This window comes from Podarcis melisellensis, assembly GCF_964234715.1.
Source record: "Podarcis melisellensis genome assembly, chromosome: 7".
Classification (NCBI taxonomy): Eukaryota; Metazoa; Chordata; class Lepidosauria; order Squamata; family Lacertidae; genus Podarcis; species Podarcis melisellensis.
In genome coordinates, this window is record NC_138539.1 from 70,043,983 (window position 1) to 70,068,003 (window position 24,021).

At 43.1% G+C, this 24,021-nt stretch overlaps 1 protein-coding gene and 1 long non-coding RNA gene across 3 annotated transcripts in view; one reads left to right on the top strand and one right to left on the bottom strand.

Annotated features, from left to right (window-relative positions):
* Positions 1-23,481, top strand: part of CDH9 (cadherin 9) — a 128,755-nt gene extending 105,274 nt beyond the window's left edge. Inside the window, exons 7-12 of the mRNA XM_081918197.1 lie at positions 4,023-4,276; positions 5,174-5,310; positions 7,039-7,160; positions 15,134-15,251; positions 15,348-15,599; positions 22,342-23,481. Of these exons, the coding sequence (XP_081774323.1) occupies positions 4,023-4,276; positions 5,174-5,310; positions 7,039-7,160; positions 15,134-15,251; positions 15,348-15,599; positions 22,342-22,832 (1,374 nt within the window). The 3' untranslated portion in view covers positions 22,833-23,481. The remainder of the gene's footprint in view (positions 1-4,022; positions 4,277-5,173; positions 5,311-7,038; positions 7,161-15,133; positions 15,252-15,347; positions 15,600-22,341) is intronic.
* LOC309373818 lies at positions 15,411-20,458 on the bottom strand. 2 transcript variants are annotated; one of them, XR_014170178.1, is made up of 3 exons: positions 19,685-20,458; positions 16,524-19,310; positions 15,411-15,633 (listed from the first exon to the last, which is right to left on the bottom strand). It is a non-coding gene; the product is annotated as an uncharacterized lncRNA (long non-coding RNA). The 2 variants fall into 2 exon arrangements; XR_014170179.1 differs by lacking the exon at positions 19,685-20,458 and having other exon boundaries at positions 16,524-19,466.
* Positions 23,482-24,021: the final 540 nt, after the last annotated feature.

Below are 24,021 nucleotides of genomic sequence, written 5' to 3' on the forward strand. Positions count from 1 at the left end.
TGCATGACAACTTCTGAAGGATGGATATGTCAGGGTAAGGGATGGTGGTTAGCTTCACAAAGCAGCCCACCAGGTAAACTCTTGCCGTTTGGTTTGCAGTGAATGGAGACAGCCAAACTATGAAATCTGGTCCTGAAGATAGAGGTCTGAAGAATTCCAGCCTCTAATGAGCACATTGCATGGGCAGCCTTTGGTCTACTAATGAGACCTTCCCTGCTGCCTGGACTCTGTCAAACAGATATATATATATATATATATATATATATATATATATATATATATATGTATAAAATGTGAACACACATAAATTTAATGTGGCCTTATGGCTACTGCTTTTCCTTTAAAAAAGATGGGCACAAATTGAAATCGTGTCAGCAATATTTGGGTTCTAAGGCTTCCTCTCATCTTATTAATAAATATTTTGATGGGATCTTAACCGTCTCAAGCTTTTGGGGGGATGCCTCTTCCCTGTGTCCTTCCTGCATGCCTGTTGGCTGTCTTCTCCACTCAAATAGAGAAGGAAACACCTGCAGGTCAAGAAATTCTGTGGGCAAATTCCTGTAAGGAACTGCTGGCCCAGGGCATCTGGTTTCAGGTCTCTCTTGATTTCCCATTGGCTAGTGTACAGATGACTTCTACTCACAGATTATCTTTAAAAAGTGAGAGAAAATAATAATAATTTGTGTGCCAGAGCAAATCTATACCCTGTCTCTCCATAGTGCAAGGAGGTTGCGGGATAGACATATTATTTATCTTCAACAGTGTGGTATGTGCCTCTAAACTACAGTATGTGTTATAGCTCGCAGCTAGGCAGGAGTTAAATTGCATGCACATTAGAATATATGGACAGATTTCTGCTGTAGTGGGGACCACATGCCCTACCATGGGCATAGCCCAGATTTATGGGGGGCAGCAGAACTTTTTTGGGAAAACAATGGGATATATGTGTCTAATCCCATTAGTTATCCCATTAGCACAATGAATCCCACATGTGCATTGATACTTCCTCTCTCTCTTCTCCCTGTTCACACCTGCGCCCCCCTCCAAGACTGTTCTAGGATTTCCACACGCCCAACCCTCCAGAGCTGATTGGGTGGGTGGAGAGAAGAGGGAGGTGAAGTCCTATTGCACAGGCAGAAGTCCTTAACACTAGCAGGAAAACTTCATTGAATTCAACCCTATGAGATTACAAGAGAGTAGGAACCCAAAGCATAGGTTACCCATAGACTACTATAACTCTTCACTGGTTCATATATTGAGCTAGAACAACACTGCAGTAGCTCTCCACTATACAGATGGACCCTGCTTGAACTGTGCCCTTCACACAAGCCAAATCCATCCAAATGGAAAGCCTAGAGGAGATCATGTGAGATGGAGCATGGTCTGCCTAATCCAAGTCCTCACAGGGCAGGCCGAGTTCATATTGGAGGCTGTGTGGAGAGTAGCTTGCACTACACTGCTCCTTCACCTCTGACAATTCACCATCATCTCCCAAGGAATGTAAGAGCCATAGTAACAGTCACCCAATTAAATTCACAAGTTTAAGTGACAGCAAAGCAGGAACAGTTTTACTAAAATTCCAGTTGCCTTTCTGGGTTTGGGTTCACTTTGTCAGTACAACACCACATAGTTTTACACTGTAATTCCAAGGGCCAAACTAAATGTTAATGAATGCGCCATTCAAAACTCCATATTCCCTTTGTAATATTATTATGGGGGATTGTCAGTGGCATTTTCTGGGTTAAGTGGGTGAATAGGAGGAGATCTGGGCAAAGCTAAACATCCTCTTTTCTTTCCTGATCTTCCCCTGATGAACGTTTTTTCTCTCTTTGCTGAGTTCAGCTCTAGTTAAAAATGAGCATCCTGAAGGTGCCAAGATTTATCCTAAATGAGAACAATTTCTGGCTCATATATATATATATATTCCACTGATTGTTACAGGACTATGTTTAGAATGGGTGTAATTTTGAGTCAACAGCAATTAGTCATTGATTTTGTGGATTGCAGCTAATGGTGCATGGAACATGCAGTGTGTTTTGGCAGATCTCAGAGAGATGAAACAGTGATTTGTATTGATGGATATATAAGAACCAACACACCCACCCCAAACAAAACTTTTTAAAAATGCCACAGTAGGCAAAATTAAGTTGACGAGGAGCCTTTATCAGAGCCATTATTATTTCAGAGATCATTATTGCAGCAATTAAGGCTCCAATCCCTAAGCCCATTCACTTGGGTAAGTAAGTTTCATTGATTTCAATGGAATGTACTCTGAAATAAATACCGGAATTTTGTATGAGTCTGGTGCATAGGTTTTGAAGATTGGTATAACAAATACATAATGATACTTTGCTCTCACAAATTTACGCTGAATGGATGAATCAAAATTGTGAGTGTACTTCCCCAAGATGACATTGAAAACTTGGTTCACGCATTGTCTAACATGTTCGGGTTATAAGAAAAGTCTGAAAATGGGATATTATTCACCTCTCTGCTTCAAAATCTGGGACAAGAAATAACAGCCAGCAACTGCAACGCAGGCAAAGAGGAGATGGAAAGTTGCTTGGTGAGAGTTCCCTTTCACAAAATTTAAACTATGGAAGTATCTTCACAGTGGTAAATGGTATATCTGTTATTGTGGAAAGCAGGAACTAAAACTAAATGAGTCAAACATACTAGTACAGTAGTACCTTGGTTGTCGAACTTAGTCCATTCCGGGAGTCCATTCAACTCCCAGAACCATTTGAAAACCAAGGCGCTCTTTCCTATTGGCTGCAGAAGCTTCCTGCATTCAATGGGAAGCCATGGAAGCTGTGTCAGACGTTCGGCTTCCAAAAAATGTTCACAAACCAGAACACTCACTTCCAGGTTTGCGATGTTTGGGAGCCGATTTGTTTGAGAGCCAAGCCATTTGACAACCAAGGTACCACTGTACCTGGAAATGGGATGTCTCACGTAGGTCTTACAAGACTGAGGAAGGAGAATTTGCAGTGGGAGAACATACCTAGTGTTGCATTATGACTGAGCAGACCCAAGTTCAACTCCCTACACAGTTAAGAAGCTCACTGGGTGACCTTAGGCCAATCCAAATCTGTCAACCTAACTAGCCTCACAAATTCATTGTGAGGATATAATTAGAGGAGGCAGGAGTAGCTGCACCATTTTGAAAAGTGGGACATTGTATTAGTAGCTAGCTCTATGCCTTTTCCCCACTGCCTTTAAAAATTATCTAAGCACATTAACCCCTGCCAACCTAGCAGTTTGAAAGCACGTCAAAGTGCAAGTAGATAAATAGGTACCGCTCTGGCAGGAAGGTAAACGGCGCTTCTGTGCGCTGCTCTGGTTCCCCAGAAGTGGCTTAGTTGTGCGGCCACATGACCCGGATGCTGTACGCCGGCTCCCTCGGCCAATAAAGCGAGATGAGCGCCGCAACCCCAGAGTCGGTCACAACTGGACCTAATGGTCAGGGTTCCGTTTACCTTTACCTAAGCACATTAAAGTAATAACAAAAATTTACTAAGAGTAAAATGTGGCAAGATATTGCCTCGTTTATCGTCTTTCCCCCACAAAACACTGTCAGAAATTGAGAAAAGACCACTGAGAACATATTACCATGTCGTCACCGTCCCATCATTTTGTTGTGATGGAATAGAACAGTTGGGAAGCTGTCTTGGTGGATGATAGATAAGAACACAGTAATCTGCCTTATAGCAAGTCAGGCCATTGAGCCCATGTAGATCTGTATTATCTGCCCTGATTGGCAGCCACTCTTCACATTTCCAGTCTTACCTGGAGATGCAATGACTTGAACCTGGGACCTTTTGCATGCAAAATAGGTGCTCTACCACTTAGTAGTATGACTGGGCACAGGGCAGATAGAAATTTTGGAGTTAGCAAAAATATTTATAAAAAGTGGTTTCCAACAGTACTAGTTCTACTTTGATATCCTTCTGAAACGTAGTTGTTTTTCTATGTGACATTCTTTTCCATTTCTTCTCCCCCACCCCACCTTTGACTGCAAGCAATTAGATTTCGAAAAGAAGAATCTATATGTCCTAAAAGTGGAGGCAACCAACGTTCATCCTGACCCGCGATTTTTCTACCTGGGACCATTTAAGGACTCAGCCTTGGTCAAAATTTATGTGGAAGATATTGACGAACCGCCAGTGTTTAGCATACCTTCTAATTTACTAGAAGTAGATGAAGATGCCAGGGAAGGTAGTATCATTGGGCAAGTGGTAGCTCAGGACCCGGATGCAGCAAGGAACATAATAAAGTAAGTCAACTTCCACAAACAGTGCAAATAGGCATCAAGTGAGCAATGTCCTTGCATTTCTCTAACGAAAGAAAAAGAAAAAAGCGAAGCATAAAACCTTAAATCTTGCTTAACAGCTATTGTTGAAATCTTGTGATTTGAAGATATTATTGAAGTGCTTACTAATATCAATAAGGATAGGTCCACATTACTATAATTATTGCTATTAATGTCATCAGCATTTTATTATTATGTGTTACACTAAGGAGGTCAGAATGGATTATGTATGATTCTTGAGTGCCACTTTGAGCATTATTTGGAAAAGTGACATATAAAGTAAATTGGATGAAGGTAGCTCAAAAGTAGTCTCTTATCAAGGCAACTTAAAAGGCCAAAATCTTCAGTAGTAAAACTGCAACTTGTGATTTCCTAACCATTTTTCTAGACCAGTCCAAATATCACTTCTTTTTGAATAGTTATGTTTACTTCAGTGGAAATTCACATAGCTGTTTTGTTGTTACAGAGTTGTGAATTTCATTATTTGATGCATAACTCAGTAAGAATCTTGGTTCTTCAGATTGTGTTTATATTTTAAATGATATGTTCAGTTCATAGATTCATCTATTTCAGTTATAATATTACAGAGCTTTTACATCTGGCATTCAGTTTTTTGGATGTTTGGATTCTGGTTTCTTCCCATCTTTTACTGTAAGGTTCAACTCTATTTTGATGTAAAAATATTTAGTAACGTATTTTGGGTAGCACAGCAGTTAGATTGTGTGTGTGTTTGTGTGTGTGTGTACTTATATACTGGTTATAAAGTGCACTATTTTAAACCTCTGTTAAATGTTCAAAAAAATAATTAAAATCACAGTATGACTAGAAGACCAAGAGGCAGCCTGTGTTGTAATTTGACAGATATACTTTGGATCGGCACACTGATTTGGACAGAATATTCAACATCCACTCAGGAAATGGGTCCATATTTGTCTCAAAGACACTTGACCGAGAAGCGGCCCCATGGCACAATCTCACTGTCATAGCAACTGAAATCAGTAAGTGGCAGGTGCATCCTGTTGCATGGTTTTAAGTGTTTCCATATATATATATATATATCTGCACAATATCACACCCAGTACTGCAACAATATATTCTGGGCAGTATCCAACTAAATAGCTATGATAGTGCAGTGACTTTTAGCTGCACAATGTAACTTCCACACCACCCTAAATCTGCTCTGACTTTCCCCCCAACCCTCTGGAGAAGATTTAGTTGACATGTGCGGAGGTGTGGGGAGAGTAGCAGGTAGGGCAATTACTTCATACAGCTAAAAGTTGTTGGGCTAGTGTAAATGTTTTGTTAGACAATCCCCACATGTCACATATAGTACTGTAACAATATATGTCGTTTTAAAATTTTACAGATCCATGCAAAATGTATTGTTACAGTTTAACACTTAGACTGCAATTCTATGTACACTTCTCTGGGTGTAAGCCAGCTGGGTGTAAATGGGACTTATTTCTGAGTAGACATGCATAGGGTTACATTGTAAATCGTAAAAGAGAATATGCTGTTTATAGAACCACCCAGGGGTTGAAATGGTCTCTTGTGTGTTACTGTAGTTTTTATCAGGGGGTTCAATAACAACACCTAATATATCCTCTTATGAGATGTTTCCCCAGTCAATATTTAGAGGCCCTTTTGTGTATCTTTCTTGAGAGGACTAATAGATCTATTGCCAAACTGGTAGCAAAATATGTGTATGTTGTCATGTCTCTTAGATCTGCTCAACACTCTCTCTCACTCTCTTTTTATCTCTCTCACTCTCTCAGTTCTATTCTGGCTGTGGGAGGTAGAGAAAGAGTGATGAGGTTCATGTGGTGCTAATACATTGACAGAGCCAATTTGGTATTCTCACAGATGTGTTTGCACTGCATTGACCTCGTTTCTGCCTTATCCCACCCCCTCTGATTCTCAGTATGCAGCAGCCACATGAATGACCATAGGTCATGTGAACAGTGGCTCCCCACCAAGCCACCCACAACTGGTAACAGACCAAGAGTTTCAGCAATAAACTTATTTCCTTCTGAAAAATGAAGTCTCTGGCAGATGAAGATACAGGGGAAGGTTGGAACCCCAAACACCAGCCTTGCTCTGTTTTCAGATATAATGCACAAAACCTTGGTGACTTCATATATCTCCTTTCTTGGGAATGGAGGCTTCCCCAAATGGGAAAGTCTTCTGATCTGTGAAGGTACACTTTGGGCCTTCAGGCAGGAGACTACCCAGTCCCTGAGAAGGCAGAGCTTTGAACGTAGTAGTAGTGCAGAGAAAGTAAAAAGGGGGCAGGTTAGGGAAGCTCTGGTGGGCTAGCAGCTCAAGGACTTGCTGGGGAGAGAGTAGGGATGGGTGGTGCTTGTGTCCTCTTCACTAGCTGAGATTCAGATAACAGCCTTAATAAATAACAAGATGAAAGATAAAACAACAACAACAAGGTAACAGCCTTGTTAGACTGCAATTCCATTCCCCTGTTCTGCATATGAATGTACACATACACCCTTTGTTCCTTGACCCACCCCTCCAGGATTTTGGGAAAACTTGGGATGGCTTTTTAAAAATATAAATTATGTACTTCTGCAAACCTTGGGGTTCTGCCAGATATGCTGTTTCTTCCCTCTGGCATGGTGGGCGGTTTTTTGCTACATAAGGATCAGCACTCACACTACAATATCAGAAATAGTGGGAATTATGGTATAAGATTGTGGCTATTGTTTCTGTTTCAGGCAACCCCAAGCAAAGTACCCAGGCTCCCATTTTCATCCGGATTTTAGATATAAATGACCACGCACCAGAATTTGCCAAGTACTATGAAACTTTTGTTTGTGAAAATGCAAAAGCGGGACAGGTAAATGCATATTTACTGTTACCAACCAACTTGTAGATGAAATCTCAACACTTTCTGCACTTAGATCAATCCATAGTGGCAGTCTGACCCGTGCTTGATTGGTAGAGATGGAGGAAAGGGACATATTTTTGAATCCCTCTAATTCACACATTTTGTTTGTCTAAGCATTTTGATTTCATCTCTTTTATAGCTGACCACACTGAATATTTGATAAAAAGGCAGTATGTAAAATTATGATAATAGTTGAATATGTGTGCTCCTTTGAGAGGAAGAGTGGGATATAATTACTACTGCTGCTGCCGCTGCTACTACTACTACTACTACTACTACTACTACTACTACTGTAATAATAATAGACATAACAACATCTTACAACTGTGGGAAAAAAATACTGAATTAATTGTTCCATTCTATAAACCAGTGGTTCCCAATTAGCTAAGCACTGCAGACCCCGTTTTCAAGGGCCAAACCATGGATCCCCTACTTTTCAAAATTTTGATATCTCTATGGTAGTTTTTGTTATGTATTATAAGAAATAATAATTATAATGTGAATGGTGCCATGGACTCCCTGGGGTCCACAGACCACCAATTGGGAACTACTGCTCTAAACTGATACGTGTCTAAGGCAGGGGTAGTCAACCTTTTTATACCTACCGCCCACTAATGCATCTTTCTGGATGGTAAAATTTCCTTACTGCCCATCAGTGTTCGATGGAAGGAGGATTCAGCTTGTGCCATAGAACCCCCTTCCACCCACCTGGAATCCTGAAACGCCCACTAGTAGGGACCAGGCTGACAACCCCTGGTCTACGGACTATACAGTCATACTTTGGATTCCAAACACCTCGGTACTCGGATGTTTTGACTCCCAAACGCTACAAACCCGGAAGTGAGTGTTCCAGTTTGTGAACGTTCTTTGGAACCTGAACATCCGACGGGGCTTCCACAGCTTCTGATTGGCTGCAGGAGCTTCCTGCAGCCAATCAGAAGCCACACTTTGGTTTCTGAATGTTTTGGAAGTCAAATGGACTTCCAGAACAGATTCTGTTCGACTTCCAAGGCACAACTGTATAGATTTTGACTATCATCTAACTATTGCAGACTGCTGTGGGGTTTTTTGTCAGAAGCAAAAGCAAGAAAAGGAGTTTTTTAAAAAGGACTTCTACTTTCTTGATATTTCAATGTTACTGCATATGACACAAATCTGTATTCAAGACCCAAGCATTAGTATCTGGGTCCATTTTGCCTACCCAAGATGCATCCACACCAAGTCCGCTGAAGGGAAAATATTGCAGCTTGAAAGAGACCTAGGCTTGATGAGGGGTTTCAGGGGGTGTATCTAATGCCAGGCAGGTAATCAATATCTGCCTCAGGGTGAACAGGTAGAATTACATGCTTTGGCTAAAATTACTTTGATACTTCGTGTATATTTTTCTTCAGGGTAAAGACTGCCAAAGTTAACGATAAGCATGGGGGAGGCTTTTGATTCAGTTCACATTTAAAGATGAACCAGCCTAACTCTCTGAAACAAAGCACAAACCAAAACACAGCCTCCCTTCAAAATCTGCATTTTTCCTAATTCTTGGATAACAAAATTGCATGGACAGTGTCTCTATCCTAATAAAGACACATGCACAATATCACTATTTAAACTTAGTTCCAAAAATGCACACCACCATAAATAAATGCCAATTTGCTGTGCATCAATGGTGCCCCAAATCCAACACCTCAGCTTGCCAAGTCACTGTACTGTGTGGTTAAAAAAAAAAAGGTAAAAGGTGTGGTATAAACAGTCCACATCCTTCTTTTTGCATTTCATGATGCAGCAGTCAAATAAGATTCCTATGTTTTGCCTTTATTGTGGACATTCATTGTGTACTAACCAAATGCATCATCTTCACTTAATTATTAGTGGAAAGATTATGGTCTTCAAGTCTTGGAAAAACTGAGAGGCAGGATACTGGCCTTTACATCTTCAAAATAGCCCATGGTTATACTTGCTCAATTGCAGTGTTAGGCAACACAGAATATCAGACATTAAATAGACAGATGTTTAATGATACAGTATCTCCAAGTGACTCCAGCTCAATTCTTATTTAACATGAGAGGTAGGGTTGCTGATATCCCTTGCTTCTATTTCGTGCTGCTCTGGGAATGCACAGAAGTGTAAAAACAACATGGAGTCCAAGGCTGGATGCAGGAGGTATGATTTGAGTGGTTTCCCCTATGGTTTATGTAATTGCAATGAAGGCAGGAAGCAGCAAACACACTGGCCCCATAAGCCTCAGACCTTTAACAGTGCAACAAATGTACAGGCCTGATGCACACCAAAGTTTTTTTGAAGTGTTGACTACAATAGATGCACCTCGCTAGTATAGCTTTGTTTTTCCGTTATGCATAAATTTACACTGCCGCTGCTTCAACGAGAAACATTTTTTTTTATTCTTAAATACTGAAGATGCAGATAATGAGACACCACACGAGAAAAACATATTCGCAAGTAAAACGGATAAATCAGACATTCCCCCTCCCCAATGTGTGTGTGTGTGTGTGTGTGTGTGTGTGTGTGTGTGTGTGTGTATACTGGTGATGGCACTTAGCCACACAATGACATAGGAACTGCAAACTTCCATTAACATTCCCTACATTTTCAGAGTGATGTGAAAATACTTGTAGCTCACTTACTTAAAGGTACAGTGGTACCTCGGGTTAAGTACTTAATTCATTTTGGAGGTCTGTTCTTAATCTGAAACTGTTCTTAACCTGAAGCACCACTTTAGCTAATGGGACCTCCTGCTGCCGCCACGCCGCCGGAGCACGATTTCTGTTCTCATCCTGAAGCAAAGTTCTTAACCCAAGGTAATATTTCTGGGTTAGCAGAGTCTGTAACCTGAAGCGTATGTAACCTGAAGCTTATGTAACCCGAGGTACCATTGTACATGAAACAACATATATAGTGGTATGGCTACTGGGTTTTTTTTGGGGGGGGGGTTGGAGTCTGACAAATAACATCATCATTCATCAGCTAGTATTCCAGAATATTGTACCAGCTCCACATGTTGCTTTTTTTTATACTGAGGGGAAAAAACCTGACTTTTGTGAAAGAGCCAGAATCGATCCTCAATATTTACCTTTGTGTGGCATCTGTACAAGCATTGTCCCAGATTGTGTGTGGAGGCAGTGGCATCGCAACGGGGGCGGGGGGCGGTGTGTCCCGGGTGCCATGTCTGGGGGGATGACAAGAAGGCAGTCCGTGGGGGCTGCGCCGCCGCAGTCACATGTGGAGGATCCTCCGTTCGTGGATGCAGCCACAAGCAGAGGATCCCGGCACCAGCGGCAAACCGCTATGTACAGCGCATGTGTGGCATCTCACGCATGTGCTGTACATAACGGCGATGCCCATGCGCTATACATAGCAGTTTGCCACTGGCACCGCTCGAGCACCATACGGACAGCAGTGGGATCCCTCCATCTGGAGCGCCGGCGGCGGCAAACTGCTATGTACAGTGCATGTGCGGCGTCACTATGTACTGTGCATGCGTTGTACGTAGTGACACTGCATATGCGCCCTACGTAGCGATGGCCCACCCCGGGCGTCATAGCGCCTTCGTTCACCCCTGTGTGGAGCGGTTAGAATGTGGTTCAGCTTTCATTTAAAGTTGATCTTACCTAATTCACACTTTCCAGAACCAGAGCTTTTTTTCAGCCGGAACTTGCTGGAACTCAATTCCTAATGGCTATTGCCATTCTAAGATAATGAGGGAGGTGTTAATTGTGAGTTCTGACACCTCATTTTCCAGAAAAATAGCATTGTCCAAAACTATATGCGCAGTGAAACACAGGAATCCTTCAAAATCCCCACGTCACCAAATTGACAATGCAGTTCCCCAGCCATGTGTACAAAAATGCATAAAATAGGATAAAGAGTTTACAAAAAATGCACATATTCATGAAAATAGCACAAAACATATCATGTTAGGGGAAAATGCTTTGTGGAAATGTGTACATTAGGCTACATTGCTTACTATTGTCTGTATTGGGAGAAAATCACACAAAAACGCAGATGAATTTCCATGAGGACCTTTAAATGATGATTTCAAACTGATGTGGAAATGTGGAGAAATGAATTTAATATTGGGAACATGAGAAACTGAGAGAAACCATAACCAACAGATTCACCCATCCCACACTGGGGGGCCTAAGAGCCTTATGATAAATTGTTAGAATTTGTCTTCTAGTTAGACATTTTCTCCTTGCATTCCTCAAGGCAGTAATTGCAGGGATCTAATTACATCCCTTTTTAATTAACTTGCTTATCTTAGTTTTGTTGTTTTGCAGGCCTCTACAAAGGGGAAGTTTTCTCTTGCTGTTTTGATGCTTATATGAGAAGACTTTTCCTGTATACTTCAAGAAAAATTGCAGGGCTTGATCATGACACAGAGGTTGAAAATGCTGACAGCTATTTGACCCCCTACCCCCTCATCTAAGCCGTTGTACTTGCCATTTTTGCTGCAGGGGGAATTAAACAGGTAGCAGCGACTCTGGGAAAAAAACCAAAATCAACAATTCAAATAAAGGATCAGCTTTGACAATAAGGTTGTTTTATGAAGCATGGAGGATTGTGGAAACATATTCAAAATGTGTGTTGCCAAGTGCAATATATTTCTTCATGGTCCTGCCACAACTACATTATGTGGGTGGATGACTCACAGAGGAGTTTTTTTTTCCACCCTTTTTTCTTTCTCTCAATTGCAACAGGAAAGCCTTATCTACAAAAATAGAGTTATGCAGTGAGCAGGGAATGACACTTTCTGGTGATCTTCTATTAAGATTTATGAGAGAATTTTTGTTTTTTTAAACTCACTAACTTGCCTAAAAATAGCCTGTTTATGAGAGATAGATAATTTCACCCAGAAACAATTTTTCATGCTTGCCTTGTGGACACCGTCCTAAGTTTTGGGTCATTTCTTGGCAAGAGGTGTCAGTGAAAATGCATTAACATCCCATTTCACCTGTTCTGCGGCTTACTCATAGAATACACAATTGCTGCAGCTAAACCCAGGTGACCGCTGACTCCAAAATGAAGATCTGTGTATTTATATCCAGAGCTGTTTATAGTCCATGCTGTCGTTACTGTTGGCTGTTGTTATTTTTTTAATGTGAAATGATGTGTAAAGTAATCCTAATTCAGCACCAAGGAAAGCTCAATTCTTCAATTTCCACATCAAATGAATTTGCATCTTTTATTCCACATAATTGCTTCTGCTTTTTGTTTTATTTTACTGTCTTGCATAATTGGCTCTGGGTTTGCTAGTCAGGCAGAGGAAGTGACAAGGAGCTATGCAGGGGACAGAAGCACCAACTCCTTCGCCTAGAAACCTTTCTGAATATGCAAACCCTCTGATTCCCAAGATTTTAGCAAGCCTTGCCTTCCATGAGCAGCAGACAGCATGGCAGGTCTGTGCCACTCATCTGGTCTTCCTCTGTTTGCATCACTGCTGTATGCTGGGAGCAGAAAGGTTGGTACAGTGAAAACGTACCGGCAGGTATGCTGGATTGGCATTCCTCTCCATCACAGTATGCAACAATGAGAGAAACAGAGGGAGTTCAGGTGAGCAGCTCAGCCCCATCAAGCCATCAACTACTGCCCTTCACATTTCCACATAGATCGTCACAGCCATGAAGACTGGAAACTTGCTCCTGTATTTTTAAATGGAACCTGATGCTCCTCAAACAAAATTCTAGACCCAATAAACACTCTTCAGGTTTCCTTCACTGAATTGCAGCATACACCCAGTACTAAAGAGACTCTTATTTTCCCCCTTAGTTGGTCCTTCACCAGTTAAGAAGCTCTGTCTTTTGAACATCATTTAGTGCATGAGTGTCTATGGGTTGAATGAAGTCTTAAAGACTGCAAGGGCCCCTATACACAGATAATGGTTCTTATGCTTGTAGGATCATTGTTATTGTAAGCATTTATGCCCCATCCTTCCTAATGCCTGTCAGCTGCTTCCTCCTCCTTCATCTCAGTATTGCCCTTGTAGAACAGCAGGGAGGAACTAACTAGAATTACTTGGCTCCAGCTGTCATTGCCTCAGTCTCCACCAACTGTTTGGGCTACCTGCATTGCATCCCACTAGACTTGAGGGGAACCAGCCACCACTGAAAAGACCAATTTCATAGGCAGGAACATGAAAGGAGGACTATTTATTTATTTATGGGGGTGAATGCTTGCTAAAGGGGTTCTTGTAATGTGGTGAGTGTAGACTCTATCTATTAAGAATCAAATCTGCTCCCATCTCGGGATCTTGGGGCCAATGAATGTGCAACGTTCTTAACCCCACCACTTTTATTTGGGAGAAGCAGCTGTGGGGTTCCAATCTGGAACATGCTCCTGATCCAAAGCTGAGCCGCTCGCTGGTTTTCTTATTTAGTCACTCTAAAGCAGTGTTTCCCAAAGTGGGTGATACCACCCACCCCCACCGGGGGGGAGGTTGCTGGAATGATCCAGGGGGCAGTAGTAGCTTCAGGTGCAATTGGGGGGGCATTGAATAAAAATAAGCAGGCAGAGGAAGCATAAAGAAAGAAGAGAAGAGAAGAGAAGAGAAGAGAAGAGAAGAGAAGAGAAGAGAAGAGAAGAGAAGAGAATTTTGAACAACCGTTTGTACAGTTGTTTGCTGTGTACTGAAGCTTACCGCCAGGTCAGGCACCATTGCTGGATGGATGGCAACAACACCTCCCCCAGATTCAGCAGTTGTGCTAGCGGCGAGGAGATTTTCTGGGCTTTGGTGAACCATTTTTGGCTTCAGCCAGGCCCAGGAAGTGGATTGCAACTTTACTATGTTGTAGGACGTAGGTAGAAATATAGAAACATAAAATAACCACAAATTTGTCAATGCATCTTTCTGTTTGTTCGCTTAGAGAAGTTGGATTTCCAGGGGCACTGAGTTGTTGTTGTTGTTTTGGAAAAGGGGCACTAGGCCAAATAAGTTTGGGAACCTCTGCTCTAAAGCATGGCAGAATATTGGGAAATCGTTCATATATGTACATATGTATGCATAGACAAATAGACACCAAGACATTTCAGTGCATGTTTGGCTTGTAGGATTTCCCCTGCCACTTCCCCATGCTCGCTCTCAGCGGTTCATGTCAGCTCTTTTGTCCTTTCAGATAAAGATGAAGTGGACTAGCTTGTCTTTCTGAGTCTGCCAGTATCGCCCTTCAGCTAGCATTGCATAGGGCTTACTTCCCCCCCCCTCTTTCCGTCCCCTCGCAGCTCCAGCTGAGCATTCTGCTTCATCCCTGTGACTTGAACAGGGACTTGAAATCTACTTGACAGTGGGTAGTGCATGTGGAGTAGCTGTAATTGTAATGTGAGGCATTAGAAGTGGCTGGAGATTCCAGAAGGTCACTGTTGAGCTTGCCAATCAGGGCTTTGAGTATTATACAGAGCACCAAGGGCTGCCTGCTGAAGCTAAGAGCAAGTCATTGTTTGTGTGCTCTGAGGAGGATGCAAAGTCGAACAACCTGAATTGACATATGGGTGCCACAAATAAATGCATGGGTGGAGGTGGTTTTGCACCTACTGCAGTGGAAAGTGTAAGGCAGGGATTTCCAAGTGTGCAAAGACAGAGATCCTAAGCATCAGGAATACAATTTTTACATAGGGAGGAATTTACTGATCCTTTATTGAACAGCTCCTTATAAACTTCCAACAAACCCCATGGTTTTCCGCAACACAGTTTGAAAAGAACTGTGCTAGGGCAATAGATGGCAAGCAGTGAGAAACATTCCCTCACAGGTCTTGTGAGTTGTGCCTTATCCGTAAACCAATCTCCAGTATGAACTCCACACAACAGTGGTAAAATGCCATTGATCTGGTTCTTCTGAAGTCATTTCAGGTATTTCAGAATTAGAGCGTGAAAAGGTGGTTTAAATTTTCTCACAACATGTCCCTATGTTTCCTGGCAGCTCATACAAACCATTAGTGCTGTGGACAAGGATGAGCCACCACGTGGACACAAATTTTTTTTTGAGCTGGTGCCAGAATACACAGTCCATCCGAACTTCTCCATCGTGGACAACAAAGGTAGGCTCTAATTATTAGCTCTAGGTGCCCTGTTTTCATCCCTGCACGTAAAGATTCCTAATGTGAGTTTCCGTTTCTCTTGGTCTTCTGGTTCAGATAACACAGCAGGCGTTATAACAAGAAGGAATGGATACAGCCGGAATAAAATGAGCACCTATGTCCTGCCAGTGGTAATATTTGACAATGACTACCCCATCCAAAGCAGCACTGGGACACTGACTATCCGGGTGTGCACCTGTGACAGCCGAGGAAACATGCAATCTTGCAATGCTGAAGCTTTGCTCCTTCCAGCGGGTCTTAGCACAGGAGCCCTCGTTGCCATTCTGCTCTGCATCGTGATTCTCCTGGGTAGGTGATTCAGTCCCCTTCTCTTGCTTTACATCTGAAAAATGATTAAAATGTCCAGACAAGGGGAAGAGGATATTTGACCTAGGGGCCAACTCTAGTCATTCCTTTTTCCAGACCTGCACGAATCAAGGTGCTTTAAGATGGGAATAGGTTGGCTCAGTTCTGTAAGGTTAAGGACCCCTGGACAGTGAAGTCCAGTCGAATTTGACTATGGGGTGCGGCACTCATTTACGCTTTCAGGCCAAGGGAGCTAGCATATGTCTGCAGACAGCTTTTCTGGGTCATATGGCCAGCAGGACTAAACTGCTTCTGGTGTAACAGAACACCATGATGAAAGCCAGAGCACACAGAAACACTGTTTTACCTTCCCATCACAGCAGTACCTATCTATTTACTCATGCTGGCATGCTTTTGAACTGCTAGGTGGACAGGAGCTGGGACAGAGAAATGGAAGCTCACCCCATCAAGTGGATTTGAACTGCCGACCTTACTATCAGCAAGCCCAAGAGGCTCAGTGGTTTAGACCACAGCACCAGCTGTGTCCCAATGCTCAGCTGTGTAGGTCAGCTGTAACCAGCTGATAGTTTAGAGCTGTTTTGATACAAGTGGGGGAGCATGCAAAACAACATGTTGTACTTGCTGAGACTCAAAATTACTGTTTTGGAAAAGTAACATAGATTACTCATCCAAAACATACATTGCACATGCTCATTCATTAAATTGGCATTTTTGGAAAATGAAAATAGTTCATACATGGGTTCAACAGTACCTCTGCATAACCCACCAGGAATTATGCCAGATTCCTATAGTTCAAATATCAACTGAGATATGAGGATAGTTATATTTAATAATATTGCATATTATCTAACATGCTGAGGGGGTGAAAGTCATGATGTATGAGCATTTCTGCCAACATTGACATACCAATGAAGTGGGAATGGCCTATGTCAGGAATGATCTTTACTTTCTGAGGAATGGCCATGTCTCTGCTTTGCTTGTAGTGATTGTGGACAATATTGCCTCTTGGCCATATGTCAGCCTGAAGAGCTGCATCCCATCATCCATTGTGATGTCACGAAGTTAGACCACAATTATTTGCTTGTGTGTGGCTTATCAACACTAAGATCAAAAGGAAGAAAGTTTCACCTAGTGGGGTCAAAAGTTGAAAAAAAAAGTGCCAGAGGCATCTTAGTTTGATGTAGTTCTGTGCAGCATACAAATTAATCCAAGGTCCAATTCAGGTGGCCTTCTCCCAATTAGTGGTTAATTAACAAAGCTAGAAAAATGAAGATCCTTGCCGTGTCTGAGATCTGTAGTATCGGATTAAGAATTGACACATCAATCTATTTCTGGTCCACACCACTGTCTCGTGTCTTCACCCATAAGTCTGCTTCATCCAGTTTCCGAATACATGAAGAATTCAAAAGACAAACTGTAATAAAATGTGCATATAATACATATTTAAATACATATTTTCAAACCTAATGGGCAGCACCCAGTGAACTGGTTCCATTAGCACAAGGATATTCATTTGCACAATGGAAGCTCCCCACTTCTCTTCTCCCCATGTCCCCTTGTGCCCTTCTCAGATTTGCTCCGGAGGCTTGTGGGAACTCCAAAAGATATTTAGCAGGCACACGGGGAGAGAAGATGGAGGGGAAACATTTCCATGGCGAGGCCCTGGGTCCCGCAGTTCCCTCAGAAATATGCACACAGACACGAATATGTTGGGTTAATGGGATAAATTAGCCCACAACGTTATTGGTTACAGATGTGAGCAGTCTGGCTTAGGCAATTGGATGAAGCAAGACTGTATCCTGACTCCTGCCAGTCTGCAGGGGTCCAATAAGGGTCAGCCACCGATAGAGGGAGCCCTACGATATACATCAATTGAGTACCCCCAAGGTCACCGATGGGGTCGTGGCATGGCCCTAGCCCATGCCCAGGCTTCGGGCAGGAACCACACCCCCGGATCCCTTTAATGGGATACCCTTAATGTGGAGGGCCAGGCCAGAGGCAACAACTGCCCCTCCCATGGCAAGACTTACCTAATGCCTAACCTTACAAAGTTGTGACGATTGCTACTAGGTAGGCAAAAACCAAATGGCTGGTGCGAGTTTGCCAAGTGGAAAAATTCCTACCTGGCCCCAACAACCAGGCATTTGACATTAGTCATAGCAAGGCCATAGTCAAGCAACACAAGAAAAGAGGGTGGGTGGGCTGGGAGATCTGAGGGAGGAGATGAATGGAGGCCGCCCTCCCCAGCCACGCTGCAGATTAAATACCACATGGCCACACCCCCGGCTAACCCGATTGGTCAGCCAGGGATGTGACACGGCGGCTGAGAGTCCTAATGACGTGGGCAGCATCCCTGCCCACAGCTGGGTCACTGGGAGGTCTCGGGTTGCCACCCGCAATGCAGCCCCCCCCCCCGAAAAAGGGAGCCATTTTCTAAATAAATTTTCTTTCAAAATATGCATTTTTAAACATACATTATATTTATTTGTGGGTGAGTATAAAGCGAGATGAGCACCGCAACCCCAGAGTCGGTCACGACTGGACCTAATGATCAGGGGTTCCTTTACCTTTACCTTTTTACTGCTTCAGAACATCCAGGAATGATCTCATCAGGGAAGCATGTCTGGTGCCACCACAACTTTCAGACCCCAAGAAACTCTTGCTTTCCCATGCTTCTCCTCCCCAGCCCTCTGCACTGTTCTGGGGCTTTTCCCAACTTCCCAGAATCAATTTAGGGGCAGGCATGGTGGGAAAGGAGAGGAAGCAATGCCTTGTTGTGTTAGTGGGACTTGGCACTAGCACAACTGTGGCACTAACTTAGTCATGTTCATCAATGTCAATGGATCTCCCCTTCAGGAAAAGTTCACTGACTACCACCCAATAATTATAACATCATAGTTTGTTTCGAAGGGCAGAAAGCAACCTCTCACCAAAGGAATGTAAGTGCAGCTGAAGATAAACTAAAAGCACCCTGGCATGTTGCGTTGTTTCCTGCTGTTTAATGCAGCAATTAAATTTATGATGAGCTTTTACAAGTTCATAAAAAGTCCCAAATACAAATGCAGAAGAAGCCACTTCTCTAATAAGAGGGACCTCCTCTAAGGATCATGCTTTTAACTGTTGAAGTATGAAACTTGATGTGTTGCCCATAACAACAACAAAGAAGAGTGCTAAAGGGGGGATAACTGAATAGACTGAAGAGCCAGGGAGAGTATTCTTTGTAGTGAAGGCAAAAGGGAAGTGCCAAGGCTCTCTAAAACTTGTTTGCGAAAACAGCATGAGTAGAATAGACCATGCACATTTATTAGTTGACTTGCTTCAGCAACATCCCCACTACAATATAACCTTGGTTGAGTCATTTGGTACCCATGGGCACCAAATGCATGCAGAGGGTTCTGAGCATAGCTGTCAACTTACAGATTTGAAAATAAGGGACCAGCAACCTCAAAAATAAGGCATCAGCAGCCGAAATAAGGGATCAACAATTACTTTGATAAAATACATATTTTGTTGCATGCAAATGGCTTTAGATACCTATTAGGTCCATAAATTACCATATAGCATATATTCAACACACAAAAACAGCAACAATTTGTTGTTGACAAAGCACAGCTGGACATAGAAAGGGCCCCATTACCTTCAGTAGCTTATTTAAGGGACATCATCAATAAGGGACAGCAGCGGGACATGGCGCTAGGATAAGGGAGGTAAAGGTAAAGGTACCCCTGCCTGTACGGGCCAGTCGTGTCCGACTCTAGGGTTGTGCGCCCATCTCACTTAAGAGGCCGGGGGCCAGCGCTGTGCGGAGACACTTCCGGGTCACATGGCCAGCATGACGAAGCTGCTCTGGCGAGCCGGTACCAGTGCAGCACACGGAAACGCTGTTTACCTTCCTGCTAGAAAGTGGTACTTATTTATCTACTTGGACTTAGGGGTGCTTTCGAACTGCTAGGTGGGCAGGAGCTGGGACCGAAAGACGGGAGCTCACCCCGCCATGGGGATTCAAACCGCCGACCATGCGATCGGCAAGCCCTAGGTGCTGAGGTTTTACCCACAGCGCCACCCACGTAGGATAAGGGACTGTCCCGCCAAATAAGGGACGCTTGACAGCTATGGTTCTGAGAGCAGACCAGCTAGCTTTCCCTCCCAAATGCCAGCATAGGTGCCATCCTACTCCACCTGACGATGCTCACAGGTGCATAGGAAGCTGCCTTATATTGAGCCAGACCATTGGTCCATCTAGTACTGTCTACACTGAGGACCAGAAATTTCGCATCCATGAGGCTAATTAGCCCCTTGAGGCCTCCCCACTTGGCCCACAAGGCCATTTTGACCAAGCCATGCCTACCCGACCTAGAGTGGGGCTGCCTGCTCATTCCACTTGCAGCTGAAGGCAAATGACCATAATGGTCACGAATCCAGGATTGGCACAGTCCATAAGAAATCCAGTTGCAGCAGGCTTATCTTAAACTTGACAATAGCTTATAATAAGACGAAACCTTGACAATACAGCATACAGAACAGAACAGAACACCAGAACAAAGAGATAGAAAGAGAAAGTGTGAAACCCAGGCTCCTCCTGACCTGACTATTATAGTCAGCATGACCTTGACGGAAAGGATAACAGAACCAGTTTAAATCAGCTGTGCTCAGCTTCCCAGAAGGAATAACCCAAACATCAGAAACCTTCTGCCTGCATCTTTCTCATTGAAAGAAACCTTCCAGAACACTCTTGAACTAAGTAGAATAGGAAAGACACATCAGGCCAATACTTTCTGTACCAAGAAATGCAAACTGACAGTACTCACCATACCCTGTTCCATTTACACCTGACTAAACCCTTTACATGGGACACGGGTGGCGCTGTGGGTAAAACCTCAGCACCTAGGACTTGCCGATCGTCAGGTCAGCGGTTCGAATCCCCACGGCGGGGTGCGCTCCCGCTGCTCAGTCCCAGCGCCTGCCAACCTAGCAGTTCGAAAGCACCCCCGGGTGCAAGTAGATAAATAGGGACTGCTTACTAGCGGGAAGATAAACGGCGTTTCTGTGTGCTGCGCTGGCTTGCCAGATGCAGCTTGTCACGCTGGCCACATGACCTGGAAGTGTCTTTGGACAGTGCTGGCTCCCGGCCTCTAGAGTGAGATGAGCACACAACCCTAGAGTCTGTCAAGACTGGCCCGTACGGGCAGGGGTACCTTTACCTTTACCTTAAACCCTTTACACATTACCCACCCCCTCACCTATCCCCACACAGCTTGCCACAAACCCTTTTAAAGGAGGGGCAGGCACTCTGGGAAATGGTTTTCTGAATCATCTCCCTCCTTCCATTAAGCTTCGCTGTATCAATGTTTAATAGAGTGAGAGAAGCACCTCACAGAGCACTCTGCCAAACCATTCTGTGAAGTGCCTTCCTCCTCCATTGAACCTTGATGCAGTTGCATTTAACAAAGGGTGGGAGGAGCTTCACAGAGCAGTTTGCCAAAGTGCGCTCTGCTTCCATGAAGCCTCGCTGCGCACATGTGCAGCCAACCCTCCTCCATTAAACAGTTCCAACATGCTAAAGTTGGTGTGGCCACCAACTGGCAAACTACAGCATGATGACAGCCCTACATTTTTAGGTATAGAGGGAAATAGAGGATGTTGAGTGTGATGCAGGTAAAAAAAAACAAACTGGCTCAGTTCAAATAGCAATTGGAATTTTCCAGAGACCTACAATCTGCTGATTGTCAGATCATCATAAGTCCCTTTCAAAGCACTGTAGGGGGATTCTGTAGATGGCAAAAAGGTCAACTGTCTCCTCCCACCTCTCAAACTTAGCTCAGACTAACACATTTCTCCACCCCATTCTATACCGACAGGCAATGGCTCTCCGGGATTTCAGACAAAAGTCTCCTCCAGCCCTCTCAGCCCTGCTGGGGATTCAAGCTCGATTCTTCTGCATGAAAAGCAGTTGCTTTGTTACTAAACTGCATCACAAACAATATTAGCCTGAAGAGGGCACTGTGCATATGTAGATGTGCACCTATATGGCTCCTTCAGGGGGAAGGGGGACCTTTTTCAGTGTTATTGTTCCATGGAAGGAGTCTGTGCACACAAATTGACACCGATTGCACATCAATATCTAGTGAGATTGTCAGGACTCACTTCAGGACTTCAACAGATAAATCCTATGGTTGCATAATCATACGTCTGATTGAATTCAGTGAGCTTTACTCCTGATAAGCATGTACAGTTATACCTTGGAAGTCGAACAGAATCCATTCCGGAAGTCCATTCGACTTCCGAAACGTAAGGAAACCAAGGCGTGGCTTCCAATTGGTTTCCGATTGCACAGATGCGCCAGAAACAATAGTGGACGTTTGGCTTCCAAAAAAGAAAAAAAGAAAAAAGAAAACCGAAACACTCATTTTTGGATTTCGATCATTTGGAAGCCAGAATGTTTGACTCCCAAGGTGTTCAGGAGCCGAGGTACAACTGTATATCATTGAAGTCCTAGGTCCCATTAATTTTAATGGGAGAGTCAAGCACACACCTATTGTGATCAATGAGGCTTTCGAACTGCTTTGTCTAGGTGATGCCCTTTTAATTTGCTTTTCAGTATCCACCTGCTTTTCTAGCCTGATATTTATTTATTTATTTATTTGTAATTCTATACCGCTTTTTATTTTTAATAAATATCTCAAAGCCGTTTGTCTGTTCCTTCCTTGTCTTTGTTTGCTTCCAGTTTTAGTCGTGCTGTTTGCCGCAATGAAGCGGCAGAGGAAGAAAGAGCCCTTGATCATTTCCAAGGATGATGTCCGAGACAATATTGTGACCTATAATGATGAAGGAGGTGGCGAAGAAGATACTCAAGCCTTTGACATTGGCACGCTAAGAAATCCCGAAGCCAGAGAAGAAAGCAAAATGAGGAGAGATGTGATGCCAGAAACTATCTTCCAGATAAGGAGAACTGTGCCACTGTGGGAGAACATTGATGTCCAAGATTTTATCCATCGAAGGCTAAAGGAAAATGATTTGGATCCAACGGCACCTCCTTACGATTCTTTAGCAACATATGCGTATGAAGGGAACGATTCTATAGCAAATTCGCTTAGCTCTTTGGAATCGCTCACTACAGATGGTGGCAACCAAGATTACGATTATCTCAGTGACTGGGGACCTCGGTTTAAAAAGTTGGCAGATATGTATGGCGGAGATGAGAGTGACCAAGACTGACATCCCGATCCAGGGATTCCAAGCGCAGATGAAAGGTTCCATGTGGTGAGCCAGATTTGCCCCATCCTTCTCAATGACAATGGCTCTCTGTGTCCAGCCCCAATAAATATCTGCAGATAACTCCTCAAGGTTGTAGAGAATGGGAGCAGTTCTACATAGAAGGAAGGGGCATGTGTGCTCACACTGGAGACCGGGCAACCTTGGATCATGGCCTAATAATAGCATTTTGTGACTTGGTCAGTGTTGATGGGATTAATGCCTCTGTATCTAGATAAAAGTGGCCTACATTCTCTTACTTGGAAAAATACAAAAATAGGTGTTTGTCTTAGTAAGGGTTTGCTTAACAAGTCTACGTGAATGAAACTGGTTAGATTTTATAATTGCTATTTTAAGACAAAACTATATTTCACCCTCTCTGCCTAAGATGTTGGAAAGAAGATACTCAGCACTTATGAAAAAATACCTAAAAAGGCTTTTTGTGCCTTTAATAAACAAGTTGGAAAGTATAACTTTTTTTCTAAAGGAACACTTTGCTTCACTTTTCCTACGGCTGTCTGGGACGATATGTACCCATCTTATAATCTGATTACACCTTAAAAATAAGAATGAATATTACTGCCATATTTATTGAGTAAAAGAATGTCTGTGTGTCGATTCATGATATTTTTATATATGTATATTTATATTTTTGTATTTTTATTAAATAAATTAGTATTGATAAATAGACGGCTGGTTTCATTTGCTCGGCATGTGGGACACTTCAGTCAATGATAGGAAATGCATATTATAGTTTTTCCCAACCCAACCTGTTGCTCTTCATGCGTATTGGACTATGACTCCCACAGCCCTGGCCAGCATGACAAATGGTCAGGGATGTTGGGAGTTAATCAACCAATTCCAAAATATCCAAAGGGCACCAAACTAGGCCAGTGTGTTGTAACCATTTGTGGGAGGCAGTTGCTTTGAATTTCAGAGGTATGAATTAGATGTAAATAGTTCCTGTTCTCAGGACACCCCAAGAATAATTGGACTGTGTTGTGGAACTCTCCACTTTGAGGTTTGTTGTCTAGCAGAGACCAATAACAGGTAGCAAAGCAGAAGGGAATTATTCTTGCACAATAATGGTGTTCCATCTACCTGGCTGTGCAGACAATTGAGCCTATTTACAGGCTACATTTTTAAAAAATAC